The sequence below is a fragment of the Antechinus flavipes genome, chromosome 3, assembly GCF_016432865.1.
Source record: "Antechinus flavipes isolate AdamAnt ecotype Samford, QLD, Australia chromosome 3, AdamAnt_v2, whole genome shotgun sequence".
NCBI classification, from domain to species: domain Eukaryota; kingdom Metazoa; phylum Chordata; class Mammalia; order Dasyuromorphia; family Dasyuridae; genus Antechinus; species Antechinus flavipes.
The window spans coordinates 514,798,563-514,820,500 of record NC_067400.1 but is presented as its reverse complement, the minus strand read 5'-3'; the positions used below and the strand labels follow the sequence as shown (position 1 = coordinate 514,820,500).

Genomic DNA, 21,938 nt, shown 5'->3' with positions numbered 1-21,938 from the left:
GACCTGGAGTTCAGTATGAAGAAAGTGTTATATATTTACTTAATTTCTTTGTCACTTTAATGTTATATGATAGCCAAAAAAACAGTGTCTTTCTAGTTTGCATTAAGAAACGTAGAGTAGTGACTGTAGTGTAACAGTCCCCTATATTCTACTCTAGTCAGACAACATCTGGCCTATGGTGTTTAGTTCTTGGAACTACCTTTTAGGAAGAACTGTAATGTTCTTTCTAAAATGTAATGTTTTCTGTTGAGGTTTTTGTGGGGGTCTCTGGAAGCAGCCTTCATTTCAGTTCAGCAGTCACCATGAGTACAGCCAGATGTTAAAATCCAAATCCTTTATTATCTCTTTCAAAGTCTTGTCTCCCTTCCTGGGGCCCGGTTAGCTTTCTTATAGTCTGTCAGGGGTCCTCAAACTTTTAAAATAGTGGGTCAGTTCACTGTCCCTCAGACTGTTGGAGAGCCAGACTATAGTAAAAACAAAAAGCTTTGTTTTGTGGGTCTTTAAATAAAGAAACTTCATAGCCCTGGGTGAGGGGGATAAACCTGCAGCATTTGGCCTGCGGGCCATAGTTTGAGGACCCCTAATCTATATCCTTTATTATCTCCATCCTGGGGCTGAGCAGCTTTCTGGAGAGCCTTTCAGTCTGGTCTTGGTCTTAATGGGGGAAGTGCAGGAATCCAGGCCAGCCCAGGAAGGTTGAAGATCTAATTGAATTTCTCTCCTTGTTTCTGAGAGCTTAAGCCAGTCCTTTGCCTTCTGTCTGAATCTCCCTGGCTGAGGCTTCTAGCTTATATGCTGTAACTGACTACAAACCAATCATATCATTAGGAAACCATTATTTGTTATAGGATTAAAATCAATGTTAAACTAGATTTAACCACTGTCTCCTCAATTCCACTTAGTACCTTGTTTCAAGTTCTGGCCCATAACATCTCCTAATAGGAGTAAATCAGTCATACTGAACCATGCTAAATTACATAATTATTGTCTCTATCAATTCCACTGACTTAGTACCTTGTAAGAATCCTTTGTTTCAAGTTCAAGAATTCTGTCCCATAACAAAGAACATTGACAAACTAGAGTGTGTTCAGAAGAGGATGACTAAAAGGGGCTGAATAGATAGGATCAGTTGAAGAAAGTGGCTTCGTTATACTGAAGAGAATTAAGGAGCATGATAGCTCTCCTTGAATATTACAAATTACTGTCTGTCATATGGAAGAAAAATTAGGCTTGTTGTGCTTACTACCAACCCCCTATCAATTTCAGTTCTAACAGCAAAAGTGGAAACTGCAGAAATAACAGATTTCAGTCAAGATATGGAAAAAATTTCCTAAGGGTTAAAGCTGTCTAAACACTGAACTGCCTGGGATAGTGCTGACTTCTCTTTCTTATGAAATCTTCAAGGGGAGAATGAGTGGCATCTTTGTCAGAAATGCTGTAGTGGGCATCTCTTCTGGTAGGGGTTGAGAAAACAGTTCTAAATCCCCCTTCTAAATCTCAGCTTCTTTCACCACCTGTGTAATGAAGCATTGGTACCACTGGCTTTTTGTCACATCGGGAAAAGGTTAAAGGTACCACATCAAACATTTCCCAGATCCTTTCCATTGGCTCCTAGGAGAGTAGAATGCCCTGGTGACCAGAATAATGAGCAGGATTTTGAGTTGTGATTGTGGCCTGGCCTTATGGCACCAGTTGCTCCCCAGTCTGGGTCTCATTTTAGCTCCCTGAAAATGAGATTTGATCACCAGCCAGCAGCCTTGAGAATGACTCTTACCTCTGCTTATCCCCGCCCCCAGGATTCAGGGAGGATACATCTCTCCTGTTGCTGCCTACAGATATGCAACCATAGTCCTGAATCTCCATTGCCCACAGAAAAAGTGATGCTGCTTCTGTTTAGGCACAAGATGAGCCTGATGTGGCCGACTTGCCTGGGAGTACAGCCCCACAAGGAGACCAGGTGGGAATGGATAGAAAAGCAGGAATCATGAGAATGACTTCCAGTGGGTTTAGCTGAGAGAATTGAATTGAAGCATGCTTCCCTCCTTATCTTCCTCCCCCATCCCCAACATCCAAAAGAAGGAAAGAGCTAGGATGGATATTTGTCTCTTGGCTGATGAGAACAACCTGTACTTTGTTTGCACTTCAGATTGGGGAAATGGAGTGGGGAAAAAATAGCAACATGCCTACCAGGGGTATAGAAACTAGAGTAGTGATCTCAGGGGGATTTTCCCCATCTGCTAAGGAGAAATAACCCAACTCTTGTTGGATCTGACCTGACACCCCTCCCCCCTACTCCTATACAGATCCTGTGGTATAGGTGTTTGTGACATTAAAGGACCAGAAATCTTATCTATGTGAGAAGATGTTACTAGTCCACCACCACCTCTCTCTTCTCAACTGTTCTAGGCCCAGCTCTCCCCTCTCTCTGATGCTTTTGTTTTGTCTGCAGCCCACCGCTCTGATGCCGAAGGGGAGGCACAAAGTGCAACCATGGAGTGCTGTCCTGGAGCCCTCCCTGAGCCTGCCTGCCTGCCTCTGGCTGATAGGAACTGGCTTCTTCTTGTTGGTTCCCTTGGTCATGGCTCTAGAACTAACAGAGACAATCACACCTGAGGTCCAGAGTCCTAGGGGGCTGAGCTGGGCTGTGCTCCTGGACAGGCTGGAAGGTGAGGGCAAGCAAGAGAGTGAGGAGCAACAGGCAGACGCTCTGGCCCAGGCTGCAGGCCTGCTGAATGCGGGACGCATTGGGGAACTTCAGGGGCACTATCTCTTCATCCAGCCCCCTGGCCACCCTGGAGTCCAGCAAGAGGAGGCTGCCCGAAGGCAGGCTGAGGCAGTGTTGTCTGGGCACGAAGCTGTGCGCTGGCATTCAGAGCAGCGGTTATTGAAGCGCGCCAAACGCAGCGTGCTCTTCAATGACCCCAAGTACCCCCAGCAATGGCATCTGGTGAGTTTAACCTTTTCCTACTGTGCACTTTAGATAGATACCTTCTAGGTATTTCTTGAGAGTTCTGGCTCTACAGGAGTGGACTTTTGTGCGGATCTCCAGATAAAGTAGTTTTTACATAATTTGCCTACAGCTATAGAGGGAGGGCCCAACACATGGTTCTAGCACTTGTGGTAGCTAGGGACAAAGAAGAAAGAACAGAAGGAGGAACAAAGGGGCCAAGGCCAATCATATGGGGGGCAGGGAACAGGCATGAAGTATGTGAGAGAGGACAGGCAGACGACAGACATGTGGGACCGATGGTTGAGTAGGGCTTGCAGAGGTCCCAAGCCCTGAGCCCAATAAGATGGTGGTAGTGGTGGTTGTAGTAGTAAGGTGAGCTCTCTGTGATTCCATTCTTCTGCTTTTATTTGGAGGGGTTTTTTGGTGGGGGGAGAGGAGGAGGGAGCCGGGGGAGGGATGTAGCCAGCCATAGAGTGCTGAACTGAAGGGCTAGAGAGGAAAGACAGAGAGAGCATTGTATTATAAATAAAGTTAAAGGGTTTTTTTTTTGGTTTGTGTTTTCTGGAAGGGGGATTTCTTTCAAAATTTGCATAATGTGCATTTAAAGTTAGACTTCTGTACCTTTAAGATAGCTGATAAAACCATCACTATTCAGTTGCTGCTGTTTATCTCAAAGGAATATTTCAGTGGCTTGAAACCAAACCTGTTCTTGTGGGATAGAAAGAATTAAGATCTTTTGGCATGGCTTTTCCTCTGCTTACTCCTTTTATCCAGCTCAATAGGGTAACACAACTTTTTGGGAAACTGGTTCATTAGCAAAATCCTCACTTGTTGTACCCTCTTTTTAGACTTTCTTGGGAGCTATTGATCCATATCCTTTCTCTGATTTTTGAGTTGACATGGGGTGGCAGACTGGGGAGAATCTTTCCCTTCCTCTTTTTGATTCATCTGCATCCACAATGAGCTGTCGAACATTGCCGTCTTATCACTGAATCCTTGTGCCTTAGAAACAGCTTCTGACATAGCCTCTTCCCCCAGAATAACCGGCGAATCCGTGGCAGAGACATCAACGTGACAGGTGTTTGGGAGCGTAATGTGACAGGACGAGGGGTGACAGTGGTGGTGGTGGATGATGGAGTGGAGCACACCATCCAGGACATTGCACCTAACTATGTGAGTATCCTGGGGTTTCATAGTCACCATATTTTATACTATATCATTTCCACCTCACTTCTCCCAGAAAAATTCTTTCATCCCCTTGCTCCTTAAAGACTCTTGGGACCTGGAATAATGCTCTTTGCTTCTTTCCCTTTCCCCAACTTGCTCTAGGGTCGATTCCAACCATTATCAAGGGAAAGCCAACTCAACACATTCTGGTCCCTGGTCCTCCCTGCTGCAGCAAGTAGGGAACATCAGCATAAGCAGTTTCCCTGTCCCCAGGGCTGCGTGGTAGGGAGAGTGTCCTCCTATGAAAACCTATCTTGTAAGTAGTTCCACCAGTAACCAAAGGATCCATAGATCTTTTTCATTCTTCTATATCAGGAAGGTAGGAAAGCATCTAGGAGAGAGAAGCCTAGGATACCTCTCAAGAGTCCAGACTTAGTTGTGTCAACCTTGTTCCTATGTTCTAACCTTATTATAGAGCTCTCTCTGGCCAACAGTAACAATGAAAGACTGTCCAGTTCAAACTTTGTACACTTCAATGGAGAAAATGTGCCCAGAAGTGCAGGATGAGCTTGTAAAGCCAAAAGTAGATGGTGCCTTTCTTTCTCTTCTCTCTAAGCTGAGTGAAATATGCCCAGCCTCAAAGCTTTAGTGAGCTACCCTTTTGCCTGAAACCATTGGTTCATTAAAGTAATCCATTCCTCCACCCTTTGCCCCAGACCAGAGAGTAACCTACTGCCCTTTCCTTCCCCACTTATCCTGTTTCAGAGCCCTGAAGGCAGCTATGACCTCAACTCTAATGACCCTGACCCCATGCCACACCCAGATGTGGAGAACGGCAATCATCATGGCACTCGCTGTGCTGGCGAGATCGCTGCAGTGCCCAACAACAGCTTCTGTGCAGTGGGGGTGGCGTATGGGAGCAGAATTGCAGGTAGCATCATCACTTTTCTCTCTAACCTCCAGATTTACTGTATAACTTTAGTTTTATCTTCCCCTGCTTTGATCCCCCTACAACTTTAGAACAATCTAAATTGAAGTCAAATTCAATTTTAGCCCACCCAATACCATTCATTGGTTCCATCAAATGTAACTTTAGGCAAAATTGGGAGAAAGGCAGAAAATAGTTTGATAGGATCAATGTAAATAGGAGATATGTTTTCAGGATTGGAGAGGATGGAGATTGGCAGAGTGGCTGGGATAGCTGGAGAAATGGAAGAGAGAAGTATGGGCATGAGGGGAACCCTGTGGAACCAAATTGTGGTCATGCTGGCCTTAGGAGGGAGTAAGGAGGGAGGGATCTTAACACAGCAGGAGGGAACACACACACACACACACACACACGGAATATACGTCTGCACTCCAGACATTTTTCTTAGTTGGTTAACAAATGAATAATCAAGGAATCTTTCTTCCTCTAACAGTTCCTGAGTAAGACAAAGCTTCAAAGTGTTCTATTTCCTCTGATTGGATAAGGCTCCTCTTGTACCATTTTCCTCTTCTAGTTCCTGCTCTGGTAGTAAAAGGATAAGTTTTGTGTGCAAACCAATAAAAATAATAATAATACCTAGCATTTTGAAGAGTGCTCTAAAATTGGCAAAGTGCTATATATATTTAAAATCTCAATTAAGCCTCATAATGCTGTGAAGTAGGTACTTGTGGGTATTATTATCCTCATTTTGCAGATGAAGGAACTAAAGGTCATACATTGTTTTCCTGGTCAGACAGTTAATAAGTGTTAATAAGGATTTGAACTCATTCTTCCTGATATCAGGCTGTCTAGTATACCATGACACGCTCTCTCTTTCCAGGGTAACCTGGGCGATTCTGTCTTGCACATAAAGGCCTTCCATAGCTCCCCAGTTACATCTCAACCCTTGTCTATTTGACCAAGGTTAATTCTTCAGTATAATAAATGCTTAATTCCTTAGTACTTTTGTTTTTCTCCTGTTTTCCAGCAGAGGGCAGTATCCTTTTGCAACTGAGGCAATTTCTAGTTCAGAAGGGGAGAGAGCAAACTATTTTTTCCCTAGGTTCATATAACCCTCACTCCTTCCAAGAAAAAAGTAGTATGTTGCTACTCCATTTAAGAAGGGGAAATTAAAGTATCTCCTCAAGGCCATATGGTAAATTAGTAAAGCTAGGAAGAGAATATTGGTCTGCATCTTCTAACCAAAGGTTCTTCCCCACAGATTTCAATCTCCGAGCCTTGCATTAAGGTGAGATTGGGATATCTCTTTCTTTTCCCCTCCTGTTTTCTCAATGCTTAGGTATCCGAGTGCTGGATGGACCTTTAACTGACAGCCTGGAGGCAGTGGCCTTCAACAAGCACTATCAGATCAATGACATCTACAGCTGCAGGTAAGAGAATCATCCATTCCATTCCAGTGGGAAGAATTGAAAGACTTGGAGCAGAAACTTGTGCATCAGGGCTATGCCTGGCAAGTTCCCAGAAGAGTCTCATGACATTTCATCCATTGTGGAATACAAGTACATGGTGGACTCAGACTGTGCAGCTCAAAGAAACCATAAAGATCATGAAAAAACTGAGTCCCAGTGGGTTCAAGGGAGTTAACCAGGGTCACACAAGTACAAAGTGGCAGAAGTGGGACTCAGACCCAAAGTGGGTACAGTTAGTAAGCAGCAGAACTGGAACCAGAACCCAGACCTTCACAGTTTAAATCTAGTGCTGTTCCCACAACATACCAATTCATTTTCCTATTCTCCTGAGCCATCATCACATGAATCCCCATCCAAGCTCAATCCTTAGATTAATGGACTACTCTAATAAACCAGTCTACTAATCTAAGGAATTCTCAGAAAAGAGAACGTTTTCCCCTCCAATCACAGGACAAAAGCAGTCCTGATACCACATCCTTGCCTTTTACACACACACACACACACACACTCACTCACACTCTCACTCACACTCACTTTCTCTGCCTTAGATTAGCAGGGATTGTCAAAAAGGAACTAGAGTTAGACTATCCCTATGGGATCAGTTGAACTTGTCACCCAGATTGGATTAGGATAGTATTATCAACGACATATATTTCCTTTTTTTTTTTCTTTTTGCTGAGAGGCAATTGGGGTTAAGTAACTTGCTCAGGGTCACATAGCCAAGAAGTGTTAAGTGTCTGAGATCAGATTTGAACTCAGAGTCTCTTGACTTCAAAGCTGATGCTCTATACACTACACCAACTAGCTGCCCCTCATATATTTCCTTTTGAAAAAAGAACAAAGAGCTCCCCTGCTCAATACACAGGGCTTCCATGCCCAAAAATTCTACCTTCTGGCCAAAGGCTAGGATTTACCCAGGCAAGAGGGATAGCTATGTTCTCCTATATCCTACTTTCATTATTCTTCTTTATCAGGCCTGACTAGATTTGTTTTTCGCTATACTAGGCCTAAGAAAGTAATTTGTTTTAAGGGAAGGTTAAAGTTCTCCAAATTTGAAGGGTTTAACACTGAGTAACTTTAAATCTTACTAACTATTTATATACCATTTTTCCCCATTTGTAAAATAGAAGGCATTGATCTTGATAACCCAGGAAAAGCCTGGGAGTCTTCCAATATCCCTGTCCTTTCAGATAGTTCGAATGTTCTAAAGTCTCTGAAGGGGACAAAAAAATTGAAAGAATGGATGGCCAACTGGGTCTGAGAGGGCTAAGGGCTAGCTCTACAAGGAACTTTTCACTGCTGTCTCTCAACAGCTGGGGACCAGATGATGATGGAAAGACAGTTGATGGCCCCCACCAACTTGGAAAGGTAACAAGGAGCTGAAGTCCAAATCTTTGGTAATATCATTCTCATTCTCATTGTTCTAGAACATTACTACCATGAATCAGGGCCAGACTTTTACCTTCTGCTCTGGGAATTCCTTTCATGAGGGGAAAAAACAACCTTGTTCTGGTTTTGAGGAGAAATGGGCTTAGAGCAAAGAGAGTTGGAAATGGTCGGGGGATTTTTTTATTCTTAATTGCTTTTCCCATACAAAACAGCAAATAAGCAAAGAACACCCACAGAATTCCTCTTCTTAGTCCTAACTTTTTTTAGTCACACTTGTTTGCCAGGCCCTCTTTGAATTTTGAGCTTGGGAAGTAAGAAATCTTTCAGGGAAAACATTTAGAGCCTCTCATTCTGAAGCTCCAGCATTTCTTCTTCTTAGGCTGCCTTGCAACATGGAGTGATTGCTGGTCGCCGAGGCTTCGGGAGTATCTTTGTGGTAGCCAGTGGCAATGGGGGCCAGCACAATGACAACTGCAACTACGATGGATACGCCAACTCTATCTATACAGTTACCATAGGTAACACATGAATGTTGTGTGTCTGTGTCTGGGCAGTTTTCTGTATTTCAGGGGGGCGGGGTTTGGGTGGGGATGGCTTTTTAGGTTTTCAGTGCCTCATAGTTAAGTCTCCGGGTGTGTCACTTGCCATCTTTGCAAAGAATGACACTGCAGTACAATGACATGAACATTGGACTTGGAGCCAGAGGGCCTCGGTTCAGAATCTTCACTGGCGACTTCCGGTTAAGATGGCGGAGAGGAGGCTCACAGCTGCATAAGCTCCACGCTTTCTCTCACTATCCACTTCATTACAAGTCTCTGAATTAATGCTTGACTGAAAAAAACCCACAAATAGTTACCAAGAGAAGCCATCCTTGAGATTCGCCAAGAAAGGTCTGTCTTTACTGGAGGGCTGGGACGGTTTTAGATCGGGCGCAGGCTGAGGGCAGCGGCAGTGAGAGCACGGGAGCAGACTGGAGAGGAGGTGGGGAGTGATCGCAGCTGTCTCTGCGGGGAGAGCTTCGCTACAGGTTTGGATGCTTTGCTCCGGCAGCAAGTCAGCAGCCCAGCAGAGAAGCTAAAAACACCGGGGCTGAAGAATACAACCCCAAACAGCTGGAGTCTCTCGGGACCTGGCCGTCCCCCCTTCCCCCCCCACAGTGACTCAGCACGCTCTGGGATCTCAGAGCGCACGCGTACACAGTCCTGCTAGTGCCTCACTGCTGCCCCCCGCAGTCTGGAGAGGAAGCTCGATAACACACCCAGCCCCCCCCCAAAGAAAGACTCCAGTTTTTTCTGTTTTTCTTTGCTAGTCTGTCTCTGATTATTAGACAGAATGAGCAAGAAGCTGAAGAGGACTTTAACCCTTGACAGCTTCTATACAGATAGAGAGCAGACTCTAAATCCTGAGGAGACTAAAAACAGACAATCCCCAGATGAATCCCCAAAGGAGGAGATCATCTGTTCCTCAGCACAGATGAACCTCATAGAAGTAATTAAAAAAGCTCTCACAAGGGAGCTAGAAGAAAAATGGGAAAAGCAGAGTGAGGCTTGGCAAAAGAGCCTGGAGAAGTCAGTTAAAGAGAGAGTGGATAAAGAAGTAAAATCCTTGAAAAATAGGATTGGTGAACTGGAAACAGAAAATAGCTCTCTAAAAAACAAAATTGGCGAAATGGAAAAAAATTCCACAGAACAAAAGAACTCAATTGGACAATTAGAAAAAGATCTTAAAAAAGTGAGCGAAGAAAATACTTCACTGAAAATCAGGGTCGAACAAATGGAATTGAATGACTCGAGGAGACAAGAAGAATCAGTCAAGCAAATCCAAAAAAATCAAACAATGGAGAAAAATGTGAAATACCTTCTGGGGAAGACAACAGACCTGGAAAACAGATCCAGGAGAGACAATCTGAGAATCATTGGACTCCCAGAAAAGAATGATGAAAAAAAGAGCCTGGAGACTATTTTCCAGGAAATTATCAAAGAGAACTGCCCAGAAGTCATAGGAACAGAGGAAAAAATAAACATTGAAAGGATTCATCGATCACCCACTGAAAGGGATCCTAAAATCAAAACACCAAGGAATATAGTGGCCAAATGCCAGAACTCTCAGATGAAGGAAAAAATATTGCAAGCGGCTAGAAAAACCCAATTCAAGTATCAAGGAGCCACAATAAGGATCACCCAGGATCTGGCAGCATCCACATTAAAAGATCGAAGGGCCTGGAATATGATATTCCGAAAGGCTAAGGAACTTGGTATGCAACCAAAAATAACTTACCCAGCAAGAATGAGCATCTTTTTCCAGGGAAGAAGATGGACATTCAACGAAGTAAGCGAATTTCATCTATTTCTGATGAAAAAGCCAGAACTTAACAAAAAGTTTGATCTACAAATATAGAACTCAAGAGAAATCTAAAAAGGTAAAGATTAATCTTGGGAACTATATTTTGACTATATAGATGTATAAAGAATACATGTATACCTTCTTCTAGAAATTGATGTGGAAAGGACATTGTACCAGAAAAAGGGTAAAGTGGGGATAGTACATCTCATGAAGAGGCATAGGAAACCTATTATATCTGAGAGAAAGAAGGGAGGGGGATGAATATAGTGGGTATCTTACTGCCTTCAGAATTGGCTTTAAGTGAAAAATCTTAAGACATATTCAATCTATGGTGAAACTTCTCCCACTTCATTGAAAAGTGAGAAGGGAATAAGCTAAGTGGAAGGGAATACGGGAACTGGGAGGGAAAGGGATAAGATAGGGGGAGGAACTCTAAGGCGGGGGGAGGGATACTAAAAAGGGAGGGCTGTGAGAAGCAAGTGGTGCTCACAAGCTTAATACTGGGAAGGGGGGGAAAGGGGAAAGAAGGGAGAAAAGCATAAACCGGGGTTAACAAGATGGCAAGCAATACAGAATTGGTCATTCTAATCATAAATGTGAACGGGGTAAACTCCCCCATAAAGAGGAAGCGATTAGCAGAATGGATTAAAAGCCAGAATCCTACAATATGTTGTTTACAGGAAACACACCTGAAGCGGGGAGATACATGCAGGTTAAAGGTAAAAGGTTGGAGCAAAATCTACTATGCTTCAGGTGAAGTCAAAAAAGCAGGGGTAGCCATCCTGATCTCAGATCAAGCTAAAGCAAAAATTGATCTAATTAAAAGAGATAAGGAAGGGCACTATATCTTGCTAAAGGGTAGCATGGATAATGAAGCACTATCTATATTAAACATATATGCACCGAGTGGGGTAGCATCTAAATTCTTAAAAGAGAAACTAAGAGAGCTGCAAGAAGAAATAGACAGTAAAACTATAATAGTGGGAGATCTTAACCTTGCACTCTCAGAATTAGATAAATCAAACCACAAAATAAATAAGAAAGAAGTCAAAGAGGTAAATAGAATACTAGATTCTACTTCCTAACTGTATGACATTGGCCAAGTAACAGCCTCTTTGGGCTTCATTTGTAAAATGAAGACATTAGACTAAATGAGCACTAAGGTCCCTTCCTACCTCTAGATCTATGATCTTGTGAAGAGAGTGCTTCCCATAAGCTTTCAGGACCTCTGTAGAAGTCTTAGTGATCAGAAATTTCTTTTAATCATTGTCTCAAGTCCCTTATTATCTAAATCTGTATTTCAGAATATTTTTTTATAGGTCTTCTGCCATGAGAATGACTGGCTTATGACTAACCTACTTTTTTTATGAAAGCCCTATTGTGTTAATGACAATTCCCTTGAGTTAATAAGACTGGATTTCAGGCATAATAGGATGCCTGAGATTGCCATTCTAACTAAGGTTTTTTGGTGCTCACATGTTCATGGGTTGAGGACTATCTTGACTCAGTTCAGGCATAATACTCTGCAGCACAATGGATGACTTTATAGCTTTAAAAAATAATACTCACAGAGTTAACCTTTGATCTTAATTCCCTGTTTTTCTCTACTTGGCCCAGGTGCCGTAGATGAGGAGGGACGTATGCCGTTCTATGCAGAGGAATGTGCCTCTATGCTGGCTGTCACTTTCAGTGGTGGGGACAAATTGCTTCGAAGTATTGTAAGTAGCTAGCTTTCTGTCTTTACTCTGCTTTGCTTCTCGTCTAGCTTTTTCCTTAAACGAGGTGCCTTCATTTTCTTGTCTTTTTCCCTTCTCTATTCTTACCCTCAGCTATTCTCCCTAATAGATAAATCATCTCTGGGCTCCACTTTTTCTTGGGGAACAAAGTTTGGAAATTCTTTGATGCTTCTGTTTTGGTACATGAACGATGGAAATTTCAGGTGAATCTCAGAACTTTAGGATTAGAAAGTCTCTCAAAGGTCATCAGTCTAATTTATACCTGAATAGGAAACCCCTCTCGTCCCCTCTCACCCCAAGATTTTCTCCTACAGGGAATGCATATTGATTGAGCTTATATCTTTGCCTCTTCTTCCGTTTATTATTCCTTCTGAGACCAAACAAAATAAGTATGATTTCTTATCTATCTGATAATCATTCAAATACTTGAAGATTACTAATGTATCTTTCCTTAAGTCCTTTCTCCAAGCAGAACATCCTCAGTTGCTTTGACAATATTATAACCTTAAGATTTCCAGTTCTCATACTCTGTCATCTTCTTGGACATGGCTCCGTTTTGCAATATCCATATTGAAATTAGGATTCCACAACTGAAAATAACTGTCCATACATGAATGACCATTCTATTAACTTGTAAAGGAGTTCTGTGTTCCATATTTTTCATTTGAACAGTTATCTAACCATCCTTCTGCTGGAAATTTTGACTGAATGAATCTTCTGTATTTTATAACAGGTGTTCTTAACTTTTTGATGCATAGGCCTCATTAGCAGTCTTTTGAATTCTTTGGATCTCTCAAAATAATGTTTCTTAAAAATAAAATAAAATGTATGAGTACAAAGAAAACTAGTTATATTGAAATAGTTATCAAAATATTTTCCTTGGTTAAGAACTCCTGATTTATAGACAGACTAGAGCTAACGTATAGTTTGAAATCTATAATCCTATGATCTTATCTTTAGTTGTTAACCCAAGAGAGATTTCAATATGCTCCTCCAAATGGAGCCATAATAAGCAGGGATCAGAGGAAAAAAGAGTAGAGTCTCCCTAAGCCATGGTGTCCAAGCCCCAAATATCTATCAGGGGCCTCCAAACATTCCTAAAACATAATGAGCTCTAGTTCAGCCCTAGCAAGCTTAAATTGGACCTCATGACTAAAGCTACAATTTTAGAACTTTCTGTCTGCTCCTTTTGCCCATTATAAGGACAAGAGGAGGTTGAGGTCCAAGGGTCTCCATTCAGGGCTGGGTTAGAGCCAAACAGTGTTCAGTTTCTCCAGTGCTCTTGTCTCAGTGGTCCCTGAGGCCTCTAGGATCTGGACTACTTTGTCTCCATATCAGATTCATTTTCCAAAACTTTATTTTTTGTTATACTTCTAAATTACTTCTGACCAACACAATGTTCCAGGGTTCTGTGCCAATGAACCTCTCCAGGGAGGGAAGGGAATTAAATGAAATAAGGCCACCAAGCAGCATTCTGTTGAACAAGCCAGACGCTTTATACCAAAGGCAAACCAAATTAGCAGCCTCAAGAGCATTCCTTTTACCCCAAACTCATCCCTGTTTTCCTTTAGGATAAGGAGATAAGCACAGCGCCATTCTGTTACTTAAGAACATTCCAAAATAGGATTTGGCATTTCTGTTTCATGTTACCCCCCACTCTAGAGTACAATACCCACCTTCCACAGACCTGGCTGTGAATGCCCCTAAGACTTAGCATCCCATCGCTAATTGCTCTGCCTTCAGGATCAGAGCATTTCAAGCAAGGAGGGACCTTAGAGATCCTCTCATCTACCTCCTCTCGTTTTATATATGAAAGTCCAAATGGGTTAAGTGACTTTCTCAAGATCAGAGAGGTAACAAGTGGCAATAGGGAGATTTAAACTCTGTCTTCTGACTTCCAATCCTCTTTGCCTGATTTATCCAGAAATGAAAGGAAGGTTCATTCAGTGAGAGCTTCCATCCTGTTAAGGTTTCTTATCCTGGGAACTCTGCCAGTTTGAATTCATCACTGGTGTCCATCTAGTGGCATAAGGCATCAAAGTAGAGCTACCAGTCTGGGTATAGAGGTGGATATCCTTTGTGTTTCTTAACTACTATTTGATCTTTCTTTCTCCTACCTACACTTACTCTGGGAGCTGTTTAGTTGCTGGAGCAGCCACAGGAGAGTTCATGGATTTAATAGTTAAGAGATCCAGACTGTCACTAAAAGACTGTTTCCTTAAGAGGAAGAAATTAATCTCCTTCCTGGCATGGATGGGGCTTCCCAGTTTTATCAAGGCTGTGACTTGGGGAGTTTTTCTTTCTCTTCTGGGAGTATACAGTGTTTTAGTACAGTTCAAAGCTGTTGGTAGCTCTTATAACAGCTGGAAGAGAGGCAGAAAGTACAAAGGACAGGGGGTAGTTGTTGGCAGGGGTCAGTGTTATGGTGTCTGACCGAAAGGAAAACCTGAAAGAGGGAAAAATCCTGGCATGAGCATCATGAAATTTAAGATCCAGTCACCCAACTGGTCTACTCCCACCTCCCTGCCAGGTAGCCAGGAAAACTGAGGTAGCATCCAGCAAGGCCTGAGAACACAGATTCTTCAGAGTTTAAAAAAAAAACAAAAACAAAAAAAAACAGCTGAGATTTGATTCCAGGATAGGTGACTTTAAACAATTCTTTCTTTCTTTCTTTTTTTAAATATTATATCTTTTTGTTTACAAGTTATGTGCATGGGTAATTTTACAGCATTGACAATTGCCAAACCTTTTGTTCCAATTTTTCCCCTCCTCCCCCCAATCCTCTCCCTTAGATGGCAGGTTGACCAATACACTAAACAATTCTTTCAACTCCAATTGCTTTTCTTGCTTCCACGTTGCCAGCCTTAGTAGGGAAAGATGACATCCCTTGGATAACAGAATCATTAAGGCCCTAAGCACCTTATCAGAGTACTTCTATGAGGCCCCTTGGCTTCCTAGGAGTGGGAAGACCCCAGCCTCAGGCTAAGCTCAACCAGCCAGGAAGGAGGCAATTCTTGCTCCCTCAGAACAAACTCTCTTTGTTCCCACTGTCACACTAGTCCCCACAGCTGGGCTGCCAAGATGTTTTTGGTTTTTTGTTTTTGAGGTGCTGTCATTGTTGTCCTTGCTCCAGCTAAGTTCCCATGGACATTTCCTCTATTTTGTTTGTTGGGGGAGCAGGGTATAAAAAGCATGTATGATGCCTGGCACACATGCTAAGTTCTTTTTTACAAATATGATCTCATTTGGGGGTTAAAGACATCAGTTTTCACTGAGTTGCTAGAGAAATGTAGATGTTCTTCTAGCTGAGAAACTCCTGATTAGAGAAGGCTGGGCTCTTAAGTCCAACCCATAGAGCTGGTCATATCCCTATTACCTCTTCCCCATTGAGGCTTGAGATTAACTCCAATCATTGCCTCTTTTCCTTCCTCTGATTCTTTCCTAGGTGACTACTGACTGGGACCTGCAAAAGGGCACAGGCTGCACTGAAGGGCATACGGGGACCTCCGCAGCAGCCCCCTTGGCGGCTGGCATGATTGCCTTGATGCTGCAGGTGAGGCCATGCCTCACCTGGCGTGATGTTCAGCACATCATTGTCTTCACAGCTACCCGGGTAAGACACTGGTGCATAGGCAAAAAAATGCCAACCTAGCTTAGAGTTAAATGGCTACAGAGACTGGTTTCTGGTATCCTTTTGTTCTCAGCACCAATGGTTGCCAGGTAGCCACAGGTTCCAAGTTATGTCTAGGATTTAGTGCCTTTATCATATAGCAGAATAGAGCAGGAAAAAAACACCACATTTGGAGTCAGGAAAATTGGATCCAAATTCTGATTCTGCCATTTACTTGCTGTGTGACTTAGCACAAGTTTAGGACTCCTTTCTCGACTTCAGATTCCTCCTCTGTCATTTAGGTAAATAAGGGGATTGGTCTTGACTGCTCATTTCTTAGAGGCATGCAAATGATACTAGTTAGGATGTGTTTTAGATCTAGAGTAGGTATGAGAAATCCAGTCTTCCTCTCTGAGTCAAAAATTCATCCATGTCTGTCCCTGATTGGCCAGACAAGGCTAGATTCCTTGCCTGTGGTACCTGTATATTCTTGTTCCAAAAAAATTTGTCCTAAACTCCCTTTCTAGAAAGTCCATTTTTTATGACCTCGTGAGAGGGCTGGATGATGATGGCTGTGTTACAGAGAGAGTTAAATTCCTCAGTTTCCATTCAAAAGTCCAGGTTCTCACTAGGTCTGGATTCTTTTCAGTACGAAGATCGCCGTGCAGACTGGAACACCAATGATGCTGGCTTCAGCCACAGTCACCAGCATGGCTTCGGTTTGCTCAATGCTTGGAGGCTTGTCAATGCTGCCAAGGTGAGCAAGAGATCTCCTAAGTCCAGAAAAGCCAAAAAAGAGGAAATAGGGTAGACCCATAGGTTCTCTTTGTATATACCTACAGATATGAACCATAAGAAAAACCCTAAAAATACATTAGAGAAATATACCCTAAATGTTTTATCATGATGAAAATAAAAAAGAATTACAGGGGTAATGAAAAGTGAAGGAGAGGATAGTCTTATCCATTTATTAGTCCTTATGTGAATTTAGATACTCACAAACATTCAACCCAGTATAGTCCATTTTACAGATAGAAAAACTAAGTCCCAAGTCTAATTCTAGATCCCCTAAGCTAGCAATAGCAGTACTCTTATCAAAAGCTTCCTCAATTTCAGTGTGATCTGTTTCTCATCTTTGATCCAGTACCTAACTTTCATCTCCTATTCATTAACCCTCAGTCATATGGAGTGTTTTAGGATGTCAATGTAAACACCCTTGACAATTTGTGAAGGATATAAGAGGAAGTGTAGCAAAAGGAAAAAAGCAGAGACCCTTCTAAATACCAATTCAGGTATTTGAGAACTGTATTCTAAAGGGCAGTGATGTTAAATAGAGTGTCTGTTGACCTGTGTTTATTCCCTGCTTTCTCTGTGCTTTCCTTTAATAGATCTGGACATCAGTCCCTTACTTAGCTTCATACATAAGTCCCATATTAAAAGAGAACAAGAGAATCCCAGTGTCCCCCTACTCCCTGGAAGTCCTATGGAATGGTAAGTAACCAGCAGAGAAAGGGTTAATATTAATCTTGAGCTTGAAATTTGGGGCGGGTGGTGTGGAAGTTAAGCCAGTTTCCCCTCCCCCATTGGGACAGCTGAGACCCAGCCAAACCTGTGCAGTTTTCTTTGACCATTTTAGGACATGCTGCTGCTTCTGAGTTGGCTGGCCCTTTGCTGCTTAAACAAGACCTTTCTCTTTAGTTGCTACTAGTGGAAAGGGAATAACTGAGCAGACCATTGGAAAGGCTGCTAGGAGGGGTGGGATTATGGCAGGAAAAGATTAGACAGAATTTAGGGATAGTTCCCTTGAAATCCCTAAGGTCCTTTGCCTTGGCTTTCCAGGTCAGGAGTTGTTTGTCCTTTCCTTAATTTGTGGTCTATCCTTTAGGTTAGATTAATGAAAAAGCTTTCTGTTTGACATTGTTTTTTTCTTTGACTTAGGAAAACTACTGAGTTTTCTTTTATTGGGAAATGGTATAGAGGAGGCTAGCAAGGTCTCTCTGAGAGGATCATGTCATAGATATGGAGCTGTATGGGACCTCGGTGCTCATATCATCTGAGTCCTTTATTTTACATATGAGAAAACAGAGGTGCACAGATTAAGGGATTTATCCAAGACTGTATAAGTAGTAAATGGCAGAGTACTCAAGATAAGAAGCAAGAGCATTTTCCAAATAGGAGAAAAGAAAGGGAGCACATAGTTATTAAGCTGCCTACTATGTGTCAGGCACTATGGGAAATGCTTTACAAATATTATTTCATTTGATCTTCAAAACAAGCCTGTGACAAAAGCTGTGACCATCCCCATTTTGCAGTTGAGGCATTTCAGGCAGACTGTTGTTAAGTGACTACTTGCCCAGCATTATATTACTGGTAGGCTTCCAAAGCCCATCACTTCATCCTCCATGCCATCCATCTGCCTGAAATGGGACTAGGAAGATACAGCCCTTAAACAGTGATAAAGCTGACACTAATTCCTATGGAAAAGGACTGTTGGGTTATTCTTTCAGACCTTAGTTCCAGTACTGATTGCTACACACTGCTGTTTGTATGACCATTGGCAAGTCAGTTAACCTTGCAGCCTCAAGTTCTTCATTGGTAAAAAGGAAATGATAATATTTACCTTACTTTAGAAGGTTGTTGTGAGGGAAATGCTTTTGAAAAATTATTATAGGATTGTTAATGCAACTCAACAGAGATCACATGATAGAGTAAATAGAGGGCCAGTCTCAAAGTCAGGTGGTTCAAGGTTTAAGTATGTGACATCCTTTTGGTAGGACTTTGGACAAGTCATTTGGCTTCTCTGTACTCTAGACAACTCTCTGTAACAGCAAGTTAAAAATGTGCATCGCTGAAGAAAATTTGCATTAGGGTTTCCCTAAGAGAATGAAATCAAATCTGAGCCAAAAAAATTTAGAACTCAGCCAGAGCTTATAAGAAAGGAGAAAGATAAAGATATGATCAGAATAGGATTGATTTGGGGAAAACAGAAGTGAACTAAAAAGTGAGAATAGGTCAATCTCCATTTTAGAAGCTTTTCGTGGAAGCAACTGGGCCTTTATGTCTCCCTTAGCCATCTTTGTATTCTGTTTTTCACTACATGGAAGAAAAAGTAAGGGTGTGATTGATTTCATTTCTCACAAAAGGAATCCTAACTTGAAATGTTTAGAAAGCAACTGCTTAGGGCAGAGAAGTGAATGTTCCTGGGAATTTGACCAATTGGAGCCCCTTGACTTTGAGCTCAGGCATCTTTGAACTTTTCACCCTAATTCCCCTCATCTGTAACATGAAAGGGTTGAAATAAATAGATGAGCCTTAACATCTCTTCCAGTTTTCAGGTTTTATGATTCACAGTGAACAAGAGCTCTTCCCCCATGCCATTTATCCAATTATTATTTGGATTAATTAAATTATAAATTTATCCAGATTCTTCTAGATCTAGGGATCATTAGGGAATATCATTTCTAAATAGGAAAATGAGAGGAGAGGAGGGGACTCATAGAGCTCTTTTGGGAGAACAAAGAATCTAAATTTTGGGCTCTCTTCCCTGTTGAATGAATGCTTTCCCTTGGATACTACCTGTAGTTCCCTCCAAATAGGAACCTAGCCAGCCAACAACTTGCAAACCCCTAGAAGGAAGAATAGGATCTGGCTTTATTGTGATCCTGTCTAGAGCTGGAAGGAAGGTTAGAGGAGTTTCATCTTGTTTTTTGTCACCCTGACCAGGAACTCCTTAGGATCTTTGTGATTCTGTTGGCTCCCAGTCTTCTGTTTCTCTCAGGGCGGCTCAAGGGCCAATCTACTTTCCCCTGAGTCTGGATGATTCATTTTCTGGAAGAAGAGGCTACATTTAGTCCTATTATTGGGAATAGAGAGAATTGAATTCTTGAGATAAAAGGGAAATATTAAGAACCAGAATCTGGGGCTGGCCCCTTCTGCTAACTGGAGGTTGTGAGGGAATGGGGAGGGGGAAAATTTTCCACATGCACTTTACTTTATTTTTTAATACAACCTGCTCCTGATATCCCTACAATCTGTCTAACATGACATGGCCCTAAATCCTGTTAACTTCAGGTTTCCAACCCAATCTCGATGGAATTTTCCTTTTTTGTTTCTACTCTCTACCATCTTGTCCAGCTTCACTTGGGTGACGCAGCTGCACCTGAACTAGTTCTCATCTCCCCATCTTTCCTGTCTGGCTTTCTCTATTTCTCTCCAAGACATTGCCATTCTTCCCATCCTTTCCATTGTTTTATCTGATGTAGTAACTTTATCTGATCTCCCTGAAACAGTTCTTTTTTTTCCTCTCTTTTTTTCTTTTCTTTTTTTTTGGCAAGGCATTTGAGGTTAAATGACTTACCTAGGGTCACACAGCTAATAAATGTTAATTGTCTGAAGCTAGATTTGAACTCTGGTCCTCCTGACTTCAGGGTTACTGTTCTATTCACTGTATTTTCTAGCTGCTCCTAACTGTTCTTTCTTTAATTCATTCATTCATTATATCTCTGCTGTAGTAATCTTGCTCAAACATGATAACTTTTTGCATCATGGTTCTCCTTTGCTCATCATATCTAAACTCATATAGTAGCTGTTGTTTCTGTCTTCCACTCATATTGCTTCCTCAGAATCCCCACTACAGCTCCTCTGCTGTAGTAGTCTTGACATAGTTAACCTATTATAGCCTATCTCATAGAATTCATTTATCCATTCATATTTAATTTTCCTTTCCTTTAATTCCTTCTACCAGCCTCTTCCAAATCCTAGAGTTTTTGTGCTTAATTTTGAGTGCTACATTGTAAAGTAAACTTTGAGCAGAACAGTAAATGGCTTTAAGATCCTATCATTTGAAAATTGGCTGAAGGAACTGGAAATATTTAGCCTATAGGAGAAATGATAGGTTTTTTAAAAATAATAATAGCTTTTTATTTTTCTAAATACATACAAAGATAATTTTCAACATCGACCCTTGCAAAAAACCTTGCATTCCAAATTTTTCTTCTTTACCCCCTCTCCAAGACAGCAAACATGTCTTGGTTTAACATATAAACCAGTATAGGTTAAACATGTGCAGTTTTTCTAAACATATTTCCACATTGTCATGCTATTAAAATGATAGGCATTTTTAAACCTCAAAAGAACTCATTTGGAAGAGGAATTGGACAGCTTCTGCTTGGCCTCAGGGAGCAGAACCCGGAACAAAGGCAGAAAGTTACATAATGTCAGACTTAGACATAATGAAAGGAAAAACTTCCTACTAATTGATGCTATCCATAAGTAGAATAAGCTACCTTGGGAGTCTGGGGAGTACTGGAAATCTTGAAAGAGAAGGCTAGATGGCCATTTCTTGGGGATGTTTTAAAGAGGATTCAGCCAATTATTCAGACTGCATGGAGTCTGAAGTCCCTTTCAATTCTTAGATTCTTTGACTCAGGTTTAATTTTGGGGAGTGGGGAGGGACAGGCCAAGATGGCTTGAATGGACAGCAACTTAGCTGAGCTCACCCCAAACCCAGCGCCATTAAATAATGCCACAAAACAATTCCTGAAGCATCAGAACTCACAAAAGGATGGAGGGAAATAATTTTCCAGCTGAAGTCAACTTAGTCAACAAAAAAGATCTGTTACACCTGGGTGAGAGTGGAACACAGGGCAGATCAAGCTTTACCAGCACAGGCCTAGTCCCAGCAAAGATCCAGCTCCAGCAAATGATTCAGTTGCTGCATCTGGAGCTTTCAACCCACAGATTGGAGAGGGGAGTCAAACAGCTGGTCAGAAGGAAATTACAGGAGCTCTTTGTTAGTACTGACACGGAGGCAGGACTCTGTCGTTTTTGCTCTCACTCATTTCCGGTTACAGTCCTAAGTGGCAGTTTCAGGAGGAGTACTAGCACACTAGAGCTTGCAGCTACAGGAAAGCAGGAATCATTGTAACAGTTCCAAGACAGAGAAGAGTACTTATAGTCTCCAATAGGCCAAAAAATAGTAAGCATATGATTCCTTAGATCACACCACCTTGAAAGAACTGAAAACTTACAGGTCCCTAAAAGTATCTCTGGAAATAGCTATACAAAATCCTTGAAGCTTGGGACAGAGGCCTTCTCCATCCTGAAAGCAGAGACCTACTTTAACAAAGAGTTAAAAGTCAAGTAATAGGCTGGGGAAATGAGCAGGCAACAGAAAAACAATTCTGATCATAGAAAGTTACTATGGTGACAGGAAAGATTAAAACACAGACTCAGAAGAAGATAGCAAAGTCAAAGCTCCTACATCCAAAAGCTTCTAAGAAAAATATGAATTGGTCTCAAGCCATGAAAGAGCTCAAAAAGGATTTTAAAAATCAAATAAGAGAGG

The 21,938-nt window shown here is 41.8% G+C and overlaps 1 protein-coding gene across 1 annotated transcript in view; it reads left to right on the top strand.

Moving 5' to 3' along the window:
• PCSK7 (proprotein convertase subtilisin/kexin type 7) overlaps positions 1-21,938 on the top strand; it is a 29,505-nt gene that overhangs the window by 2,811 nt on the left and 4,756 nt on the right. Inside the window, exons 2-12 of the mRNA XM_051987040.1 lie at positions 1,797-1,957; positions 2,450-2,947; positions 3,989-4,123; positions 4,883-5,048; positions 6,385-6,475; positions 7,828-7,882; positions 8,283-8,421; positions 11,864-11,964; positions 15,428-15,595; positions 16,242-16,349; positions 16,981-17,083. Coding sequence (XP_051843000.1) covers positions 2,462-2,947; positions 3,989-4,123; positions 4,883-5,048; positions 6,385-6,475; positions 7,828-7,882; positions 8,283-8,421; positions 11,864-11,964; positions 15,428-15,595; positions 16,242-16,349; positions 16,981-17,083 — 1,552 coding nt within the window. The 5' untranslated portion in view covers positions 1,797-1,957; positions 2,450-2,461. The remainder of the gene's footprint in view (positions 1-1,796; positions 1,958-2,449; positions 2,948-3,988; positions 4,124-4,882; positions 5,049-6,384; positions 6,476-7,827; positions 7,883-8,282; positions 8,422-11,863; positions 11,965-15,427; positions 15,596-16,241; positions 16,350-16,980; positions 17,084-21,938) is intronic.